The sequence below is a fragment of the Panthera pardus genome, unplaced genomic scaffold (genome assembly GCF_024362965.1).
Source record: "Panthera pardus isolate Hobbes unplaced genomic scaffold, ASM2436296v1 HiC_scaffold_18, whole genome shotgun sequence".
In the NCBI taxonomy this organism is placed as follows: domain Eukaryota; kingdom Metazoa; phylum Chordata; class Mammalia; order Carnivora; family Felidae; genus Panthera; species Panthera pardus.
In genome coordinates, this window is record NW_026526743.1 from 34,793,127 (window position 1) to 34,803,626 (window position 10,500).

Here is a 10,500-nt window from a genome sequence, read left to right on the forward strand (position 1 = left end):
GCAGGCGTCCTCACAATCAGGCTGCAGTGGGCATTGTCTCTGCAGAATGTTCCTTTGTGCTCCTACTGTATAAGGCTCTGAGGCCAGCCCATCTTCCTGCCTCTTCTCCCCACTGAGTAGTCAGAAGAGCAGAAAACCCTCGTAGGCCTGTGCATCTGGGGCCTGTGCCCTGCAGACAAGGTAGCCACTGTTGGTGGGTGAGGAGCAGTGTGTCCCTTCCCCCCCACTTCTCCCTGCCCCATTCCCCATCCTCCCCATGCAGGCCTACCCCCTAAGACAGCTTCCTCAGGCCAGTCACCTTGCCCTCTCCCTGCTCCTCCATGGTCCAAGGTCCTTGTTCCTCCTACCCACTTACCGCCCACCTCCCTCTCGCACCTGTAACTGGGTCAGGAAGAAAGCAAGCCGGCTCAACAAATTCTCCTAACGTTTAAATGACCGAAAGGCTGTGGGAATAGCCGCTCTTTAAAGGGAGGCACTAAGTAACCAGCAATGCTTTTGTAGTTCATATCTCTTGTAGTTCATGCCTCTCCTCTTATTTAAAACTTTCCTGTGTCTCCCTGTAGAATTTTGAGTAAATGCCAGGCACTTTAGCTAAGGCCAGAAGTCCATAATTAGCTACCCAGAGGCAGACTGAGCTAAATTCTGAACCCACTTGCTGCTGCTTCTTCCTGATCATTATTTAAGAATAGAAGACTCTTATGCCTCCTCTTTTAGACCGTTCCCAACCACACACACCCTGTGCTCACCTGCCAGAGCCCTGAGCACGTCGTGTGTTTGCGCATGCGTGCGTGAGTCCGGGTGTCCCTGACACCACATGGGGAGCTCCTAGCCGAGGGTACATCGTCCATAACCGTTGGGCGAGTAGACAAATCCGCACTGGCCAAGGTCGCGCTACCCCACAGGAGGGTGTTTGGTCGGGGTGTCTCTGCTCCCCAGCCATGGCCCGCATCGTCGACCTGGTGCCCTGGGAGGACGGCTCCACCCACGTGTACGCGTCCCCAGCCATCTTGCTGCCGGTGGCACGGACGCGCAACCAGCTGGCGGGCGTGAAGCGGCAGCTCTACCACCCGGCCTTGCCCAGCCTGCGCCGCATGGACATGGACTCTGTCAGGGCCTGTCTTTCGGACGAGCACTGCCGGTCCACCACCTACTGCCGCAAAGGTCAGGCCACCTGGCTGCCGCTGGCTTCCGCGGCCCCTCTGGGCCTTTGGGAAAGGAGTGGGTGGAGGGTTTCAAGGAGAGCCCTGGTAGAGGGCAAGGCCGTTGGTGGCACATGAAAGCGTTAAAAGGGCTAGTCCCAGCTCTGCTTAGGTCTGAGCCTCTGCTTCCCTATCAGGAAAATGGGGATGATAACAGCGCCTGCCTCGCAAGGTTATCGTGAGATTAAAACAAGCCAAGAGAAGCACTTAACGTAGTGCCCGGCACATAGTACGTGCGCAACAATAATGTGGCGGTTGTTATTCAGAGAGAGAGAGAGAGCTGTGCAGAAGTCAGTTGTCGTAGTAGTAGGAGTGATAATAAAAGCAATAATGACAGCTTCTGCCCAACCTGCTCTCCAGATGGAAAAGAGGAATAGCCTCCTCACGCTTACCGTGAATGGGAGGAGGACCTGAGCGTCTTTGGGGTGAAAAGGCAGCATAGGCCCAAGGAGTAAGTCTTCATCCATTGAGTGGCTTGGGTGTGGAGGTGGGGGTGCCTGTGAATGAATGAATGAATGAATGAATGAATGAATGCAGGAATACACATTCATTTCCACACATTTATTAAGCACTTGCTTGGTGCCTGACACTGAGCTGCGGCAGCGGGGAAGCAAAGGTGTCCTAGCTAGAGGGAACAGCATGTACAGGGGCCTGGAAAAGAAAAGCTGCAGGAGGTGTTGGGTGAACTTGGGGGGCGGGGGTTGGTTGGGCCAAAGGGTAAGGTTGGTGATCACAGTAGGAGCTGGGGAGGGGAGAAGGGCACAGCTCAGAAAGGGCCCTGTTGCTAAGCTCAGGGGTCTGGACTTGGGAGAGAAAGAGGAACCTCTGAAGACCTGAAGCAGAAAAGAGGTCTGAGCATTCTGGGGGTGGGGAGGGGGTGGAGGATGGCCCAGAGGGACCAGAGGTGGATAAGGGGGGTGGGTGTTAAGACACCGGGAGGGAACACAGTCTTCAGGAAGGAGTGACAGTGTCTTGGCCACAGGAGAGGGTTTGGGAAGGTATTTAGGAGATAAAGTAACAGGATTTGGTAACAGAGTGGGTGCCGAGCAAGAGCAGGAAGTCTGGAATGAGGCCCAGGTTGCAGCTGAGGTGACAGGTGGGGTGAGGGTGTCAGAGACTGCAATGGAGACCTCCAGAGGTCCCGTGCAGAGCCCTGCAGGGGCCAAGATGGGACATGCCAGAGGTGGGTGGGGAGGTGGGGAGGAGGGAGGGATGAAAGGTGAAGTGGGGCCCCCCCACCTGTCCCTCTATGAGGGATCAGCCATGGGGCTCCCACTAACTGCTGTGTGGGAAGGCTCTTGGAAACCAGCAATTTACATTTTTAGGGAACGCTCTTGATTTAGATATGTATTTTATGGCAAGTATATGCTTTTAATAAAAGTAATCAAAATTCAAAATGCTGTAATAATGTACGTTTTAACACCTCGCCGCCTCCACTCTCCACCTCTGCTGATTTACAGGTGTCCATCTAGTTCCTAATGTATCCTTCCACTGTTTATTAATGCAAATACAAATATATATACTTCTGCTCCCCAACTTTTTACTATGAGTGTATTCAAACATAGAGAAAAGTTGGAAGGATAATACTATGAACACCGGTTGCCTTCCACCTGCTTCGGGCACTGTATTACCATATTTGATTCTTCTCTTTCTAACACACACACACACTCACACTCTCCCACACTCTTCAACAAGCAGCTCCTACTGCTAACAGCCTCCTCTGTGACACAATACCATTATCACATCTAGGAAAGTTAACAATAATTCCCTAACACATAATATGTGGTCTATATTTAAATGTCCCAAATGACCCCTAAAGATATCTCATAGCTTTAAAATCCTTTTGGGGGCAGCTGGGTGTTGGTTGAGCGTCCAACTCTTCGTTTCTGCTCAAGTCATGATCTCACAATTTCGTGACTTTGAGCCCCATCTAGCTCTGTGCTTGCAGCCTGGAACCTGCTTGGGATTCTCTTTCTCCCTCTCTCTGCCCTTCCCCACGTGTTCTTTCTCTCTCAAAAAAACAAAACAAAAACAAAAACAAAAAACTATAAAATAAAATAAATAAAATAAAATAAAATAAAATAAAATTCCTTCTGGAACCAGACTGCAATCTAGGATTGTGCATTGCAACTGGGTGTTACATATCTTTAGTTTCAGTCTGAAATAGTCTGCCCACTTTCCATTTTTCCCTCATCGACTTTTTAGAGTTCAAAATAGTAACACGATAGACAGTCCTACATTGTGAATGCGAGTGATTGTTTCCTTAGGGTGTTGTTTACCTTGACTGTTTTCTGTAAATGAGAAGCTGGATGGGGAGGCTTGATTAACCAGGTAAAACACTGCTGGCCAGAATCTTGCATGCTTGCCATAGTGCTTCAGCAGGAGGCACATAATGTTGTTATCCTGCTATTCGTGATGCCAAGTTTGATGACATGGTTAAGGTGATGACCTGAATGTATATTCTTCTCTGCCTCCAATCTCCTCAGTTTTATGCTTTAAAGCAAAAGGTAGCATACAGCATATACTCTTCTGCACCTTGGAGGTCTTGTATCGAGAATTTCCTATTTTAAGTAGCTGCATAGCGAGGATGTATGAGTGTATTTAACAAGTCCTTGAATGAGACACTTGAGCTATTCCCGGCGATTTTCTCTTATGAACAATGTTGAAATGGGTAGATCTTTTACTCCTATCATTTCCCAGTTGTGTACCTGTAATGTGGGATAAATTCCCAGAAGTAGGACTCGGGTCCAAAGTAGAGGAGACACCTACCTCTTCCCTCCTTTTTCTTCTTCAGATGACTTTGACAACGCCTACTTCACACTTTTCGGTGTCCCCAATAAACCCCTGCAGTGCTTGGTGAGTGTCCTTTGCTTCTGGCCCTGGGTTTGCTCAGGGGAGACGGTGTGAAGGCCCTGCCTGTGCCCAGCCCCAAGTACCTCTGGTTCTCCAGCTGCCTGCTTGTGGCCCTTCCCCCTTCCCATCTCCTTTAGGGGCTTCAAGGCCCTACATCAGGCCCATGGGTCAGATGGGCCAAGTTGTCAGCTCTTGTCTATGGGGCGGTCTGGGTCGCCCCCCAGGCTTCGGCACCTACCATGCGGCCCTGACTCCCGTCGCCCGGCAGGACATCACCGAAACCGGCCGGAGACTCCAAAACAGGTGCCATGAGGGAAAGCTGGTACCCATCGCGCCGGGCATCAACCGGGTGGACTGGCCTTGTTTCACTCGCGCCATTGAGGACTGGTCCCGCTTCGTGTCCTCGGCTGGCGAGTTCAAGTTGCCCTGCCTGAACAAGAGGGGTCAGTCTACTGGGCGCGGAGGATGCCATAAGGCGGGAGAGACCCGGAAAGCCAATTGCGGCTGGGGGGCGGGCGGCGGCATCAGGTGGGCTGTGGCAAGGACAGCGGGGAAGCTGAGGAGCAGCTGGGCACAGAGAGTGAGCGGGACCGAAATGGGCTGAGGGACAGGGAGGTGGCGTTCGTCTTGTGGAGGAGGCAGGGGCCAGGTCCAGGCCAGAGGACGCCATTGGGGCGGAGGCTGCGCGCAGGGCTGGGTCTGGGGCCCTTGGAGCAGGGTTTGGAGGCGGGGCTTGTTCTGGCGGGGCAGGGGAGGCGGGACTGGCTCAAATAACAAGTGTGTGGGCGTGGTTTGATCTAGGGGCGGGCTCAGGTAAGAGCGGGGGCGGAGTTTGTCCGCGGCGGGCTGGGGGCTGCAGATGGGCGGTCTCTCCGCAGTGGAGAGTTTCAGTGGCTACGCGGTGCGGTACTTGAAGCCCGAGGTGACCCAGAACTGGCGGGTAAGGAGGGCTGCGCGCTGACCTGTCCCTGGGGACCAGGGGGTGGGGAAGGAGAGGCTAACACGGGGGTCGGGGAGGGGAAAGTACGCCCAGGCAGGGTTTCCCAGTCCCCAGGGCTAAGACCTCCGGCAGAGAGCAATGTGCGGGGCGGGGGCGGGGGTCAGTGTCCCCCTAGATTCACGGGCCCCCCATTCCTCTGGCCCTGCGCCAGTACTGTCTCAACCAGAACCCCAGCCTGGACCGCTACGGACAGAAGCCCCTGCCTTTCGACACCCTGTAAGTGACGGCACAGGCCCCGGGACCCCATACCTCAGGGAAGGAGGATGGGCCTCAGAGTACATGGCCATCTTCTTCAGAGTACAGTTAGTGACTCTTGAAACTGTGAGACCTGGGAAGAACTGCTGGGCTCCAATACACCTCCAAAAAAGTGCAGTTTCAAAATAAATGGGTGTTTAATTCCTATCAAGCGGAACACCCTGTCGCCCAGTCCCCCCTGGCAACCCCACCCTTTCGGAGTGGAAGTCTTAGGTGGGACGAGGGTGGACTTTAGTAATCCTTCTGGTGGGTTGGCGCTTCTGGAGATGGGAGTGAGGTTCCTGGATAGGGTCGCCCTTCCCCACCTCGGGCTTACCTTCCTCCTCCGTTTTTCGCAGGAATGCTTACCGACGCTTCGGCTCAATCTACAGGTAGGGGAGTGACCCCGCCCCTGCTCGCACCTAGCCACTCGCCCGTCGTCGGGGCTGTGCCTCGGCCGCCTCTGGACTCTGGGGATTCTCAGACCCCACTGCACCCACGGGGCCTCGCACCAAGGGATTGGTACCTCCTGGGTGATATTGGGGGACTGAGTTGCCTCCCTCCTAAGAGATCCTCGCCAGGCAAAAGGATGGCCTGCTGGGGGGTGGGGGGGAGCAGGGTGCCTGTCTCACCAGATTTGGCTCAGACTAGGCCAAAAGGAGGAGGGCTTACCAGGGAGGAAAGCGGCTGGAAGACTAAACAGGCACGTAAGACACATGATGGAAAGAACTGAGAGTTTGCCTTCCAGGATGTGGATAGGTGGTAAGGGCTGAGGCTCGTGTTCCCAGCAGGAGTGTGCAAGGTATTCAGGCATCTTCATCATTTGGTCATCTCCCACCTACGCAGCCCCCTTCCCTCCACGGCAGCAGTACCAGACTCCTGGGTATCATCCAAAGGACCAGCACAACCAGGCACTCCACACCTTTGCTGCTGCTGTTGCTGGGGCTAGATAATCCTTCCCTCTCTGCCTGGAAAATTCCTCCCCACCCTTGAAAGCCCAGCCTAGATGTTCCATCCTTCTTGAAGTCTTTGCTGATCCCCTGCCTCTCCCCTCTAGCTTAAACCCCCTTGGGTCGCTCACCACATGTGCACGCATATCTGACAGCATGCAGACTATGGCATTATACTTATTGTTGGAGAGCTTGCCTTCTCTCACCCACCCTGTGCACACACAAGGGAATGCTTTCTGACTTCTTACTGCTACATAGTGCCTGCTAGAGCAGGTGCACTAAATGTTTGAAAAATGAGCAAAGCAGTACATTATTCGTAATCAATGGGAAACAAAAGATGAGGCAAAGTGAAAGCGGGGGAGGGGGGGCTTGAAAGTCAAGCAGAGTCACTGAAAATATATAAATAAAAGGAAACAGGGAGCCATTGAAGGCTCTTGAGCCATAGAAAGGCAGGATGGAAGGTGTGTTTTCAGAGCCTCGAGGACAGGGTGGCGGGTTTGGGGGAAAAGCCTAGAGAAGGACAGCCTGACTTTCCAGGACACCCTGGAGGCCCCTGCCTCACCCCTGTTTCTCTCCACAGTCGTGTCAACTACCTGACCCCCTGGCATTAATCTGTGAAAAGGAAGCCAGTCCTCAGGCTGCTGGGCTATGCCATCTCCGGTTCTCCAGCAGGACAGAGCGAGTATGGTGGCACCACCCATCTCCCTAAGAGTTCAGCCAGACTGGAAATAAACCTAATGCTCCCCCAGGAAGGAATCAGGCACGTGTGTGTGTGTGTGTGTGTGTGTGTGTGTGTGTGTGTGTGTGTGTGTGTTGTACGGACTGGGAGAAGGGTCAGTACCTCAGGATGATGATGTCCTACCTTTACCTGTCTCCTGCCAACTCCTGAGGAGTGGTGGGAGCCTGGAGAAAGCTGTCTCATGACCCCAGGTAGAGAGTCAGAGTCTAAGCCCCAGGGCTCAGCCAGGGGTGAGGTGTAGAGATAGCCTGCCTGCAAAATGGGTTTTCCCTATGCCCCATCCCCTGCTTGCAGCCTCACAACCAGGCTCCCTCCACTTCAGATGCTGAACTTGGGCCCGGGTCAAAAGGGATTGTTAGACACCTCTCTCAAAAGCTTCCACCATACCAATATACTCTGGGGGGGGGGCTTCTCTGGGCCTGGCAGGCTCTGGTGGCCTAGAGGCAGCCTCTGGGTGTAGAGCAAGCATTGTCTGCTCTATCCACAGAGCTTCAGGACTAGCCCTCATCTGTCCAAACTACAGAGAGGAAAGCACAATGTCCTGGGGCCAGCCATAGGCAGTCCTGGGCCAGGGCCAGGATAACCAAATTCAAAGGGGTTAAGGAAGAGTGTCGCTGGCATGGTTAGAGAGCCAAGATAAATGTTGAGCTCCCAGACCTTCTAGATACCCCATCCACATCCCACTTGGTGGGCAGTGTGCAAGGACAGATCCCAATCAGGTAAATAGCCACCCAGCTCAAAGACTGTTTGAACAAGACTCTGCTGCTAGGATCTGGAACCTCAGGGATCCATGAACCTTGTGAGATTGTGAACAAAATGATGTGTCCACCCACATATACATTTTCTCATGGAGAGGCTCCTTGTTGTCATCTGATTTTCTGGAGAGTCAGCGTCCACAAAGGTTAGGTTACTTACACCCTCCCCATCTCCTTCCACTAATATTTACTGAGCACCTGCTGCATGCAGGCCAGGTCTCATGTGGAAGGAATTTAAAGACTACTACCAGCCTCTTATTTCTGGAGCCTATATTACACTATTCCGAACACAATGCCATGTGGCTCATTTATCTCCTCCAGACCTCATGCTCTATAAACACTCTGCAAAGCGACCAGAACCAACGCTATCCCATATCACAGATGGGAAAACTGAGGCCCAGATCAGGAAGTCATTCACCTCCAGCCAAACCCAGGGCTCAGGACTCAAAGAAAGTCCCAGTATTTGACACGGTATTCATGTATAGTTTGCACTCAAGATTTGTAGAATAAATTATTTCCCAGAATGGGAAGTCTTTTATTCAATCTTGGGTAAAAAACAAGGAGATGAGTTGTGTTGTTGTCTGATAATGCAGACAGAGGCTGCCTTACAGACACTAGGCTTTTTTAAATTTCTTTTAGGGGTGGAGGTGATGGGTACTATCCTTATACCGAGGTAAGGAACCATGGTGTCTGTCTGTCCTCATGTGTGGGGTTCTGCTGACAACAGAGCCGGAACATGGGGAGGAGCAGACAGGAAGAAGTAAGCAGATCACAGAGTCCCTGCCTCCTTGAGGGCCTATTCAGAAGGCACCCAGCCTCCTGCCATTTCATGCAGGAAGAAACCCTTTCCTCCAAACCCAAAGGGCAGTCCACCTGGCTTGAACCTTGGGAAGCCACAGGCAGAACCTCGTGAGGTGTCAGAGCCACATTCTGCAGCCCTGAGTGCCACCCCCAGCATGACAGCTCAGAGAATGGATAGATTTGCCCAAAGCTCACATCACAACAGTCCTGCCCTGTGTGGGTCTTGGGACAGCCAGAGGGCATGCTTCAGTATCCCAGTGAGAATCAAGTCCCTGGGAGTTTTTTCCTGGCCCTGCTTCCTTGACACTGAATGACTGGGCAAGGCCCTCCAGGAATTTGGCCCAGCAGATATTTGAGGCCTTGTCTCACCCAGTGCTGGGTGTGGGAAAGACGCAGACCAGATGCCATCCCTGCCTGTGAGGTGCTTCCAGTCCTAGTAGGAGGAAGGCAGGCCCAGCTGATTCAAACCTGAAAGCAGAAGGTGAGAATGTGGGCACACCTAGGCCACGTTCCTCAAGCCCAAGACACTGTGAATGGCAACCCACACCAGCAGTTTAATTTGGTTCTTGCCCACCAGGTATACACTGAATCCTGATTCCATAGGCATAAAAACATGTGCCCAAGAATGAAGAAAATACAGAGTAGATGAGCATCAACGAGCCTGATTCGCTATGCACTTTCTATTTTTTTAAGTTTATTTATTTATTTTTTAAGTAATCTCTATGCCCAACATGGGGCTCAGACTCAGGACCCCAAGATCAAGAGCCAAACACTCTTCTGACTGAGCCAGCCAGGTACCCCCACACTTTCTAGTTTTTAAGCACAAGATAATGTATGAAGTAAGCACTTTGCAGACACCATGAGATGGGTAATTTTAAACCTGTGTTATGAATGACGAAATGGACTCAGGGAGGTTAAATGACTGGCCCAAGGTCACACTGCTGGTGATTGGCAGAGCTGGGAATTGAAGCCAGCATCCCTGACCCTCGAGCCTGCAGCCACCCCATTCCACCGCCTTTCTGCGATGAGAGAGATACAAGCCAAGAATGGGGAAGAAACCAGAGGGGGCTTCCTGGGGGTGAACACATTTGTTAACCCCATCCAGAGGCCAAGAGATGGGAAAAGCCCCATTCCTACCCAACCTGGGGCCACTGTGTCCTGGCCTCAAAGCCCTCTCAGCCTCAGGAGGCTCTTTACTCATCAATAGATCACGTTAGGGGTGCCTGGGTGGCTCAGTCGGTTAAGCATCCGACTTTGGCTCAGGTCATGATCTCACGGTTTGTGGGTTCGAGCCCCGCGTTGGGCTCTGTGCTGACAGCTCAGAGCTTGGAGCCTGCTTCGGATTCTGTGTCTCGCTCTGTCTCTGCCCCTCCCCTGCTCACGTTCTGTCTCTGTCTCAAAAATAAATAAAACATTAAAAAAAATTTTTTTTAAATAATTTCTATTGGGAAAACAATAATTTAAAAATCAATCAATCGGGGCGCCTGGGCGGCTCAGTCGGTTGGGCGTCCGACTTTAGCTCAGGTCATGATCTCGCGGTCCGTGAGTTCGAGTCCCGCGTCGGGCTCTGTGCTGACAGCTCGGAGCCTGGAGCCTGCTTTGGATTCTGTGCCTCCCTCTCTCTCTGCCTCTCGCCTGTTCATGCTCTGTCTCTCTCTGTCTCAAAAATAAATAAAAATGTTAAAAAATAAAAATAAAAAAAAATAAAAATCAATCAATCAATCAATCACATTAGAAATCCTCCCTATGGCCTCTGCCCTGGAGGCTTTCCAGCTTCCATGGCCCCACCTGCAGGTCTTTTGGCCAGTCCCCAGCCCACCTCCCTGGCCCTGGGCCTCAAGGCATTACCCCAACACAACCCCCCCCCCCCACCAGACTCCTTGCTGTTCTGAACACAGCAGGCTCTTGTCTGCCCTTTGTTCAAAGCCTTCGTCCTACCTGAAATGCTTTCTGCACTTCTTCCTAACCA

General features: G+C 52.4%; 2 protein-coding genes across 4 annotated transcripts in view; one reads left to right on the forward strand and one right to left on the reverse strand.

Annotated features, from left to right (window-relative positions):
- The window catches only part of CNGB1 (cyclic nucleotide gated channel subunit beta 1), a 76,828-nt gene extending 73,068 nt beyond the window's left edge, over nucleotides 1–3,760 (reverse strand). The window contains exons 1-2 of the mRNA XM_053906163.1: nucleotides 3,479–3,760; nucleotides 1,592–1,696 (exon numbers count right to left, since the gene is read on the reverse strand). The gene's annotated coding sequence lies outside the window, so the exon portion shown is untranslated. The remainder of the gene's footprint in view (nucleotides 1–1,591; nucleotides 1,697–3,478) is intronic.
- TEPP (testis, prostate and placenta expressed) lies at nucleotides 192–6,997 on the forward strand. 3 transcript variants are annotated; one of them, XM_019455785.2, is made up of 7 exons: nucleotides 192–1,161; nucleotides 3,994–4,055; nucleotides 4,321–4,495; nucleotides 4,931–4,992; nucleotides 5,204–5,268; nucleotides 5,646–5,678; nucleotides 6,817–6,997. In XM_019455785.2, exons 1-7 carry the CDS (start codon nucleotides 939–941, stop codon nucleotides 6,845–6,847), a joined length of 651 nt encoding a protein of 216 aa, XP_019311330.1. In that variant the 5' UTR covers nucleotides 192–938; the 3' UTR covers nucleotides 6,848–6,997. The 3 variants fall into 3 exon arrangements, with proteins under 3 accessions (XP_019311330.1, XP_019311331.1, XP_053762144.1); XM_019455786.2 differs by having other exon boundaries at nucleotides 5,219–5,268; XM_053906169.1 differs by lacking the exon at nucleotides 5,204–5,268.
- The last annotated feature ends 3,503 nt before the right edge of the window (nucleotides 6,998–10,500 follow it).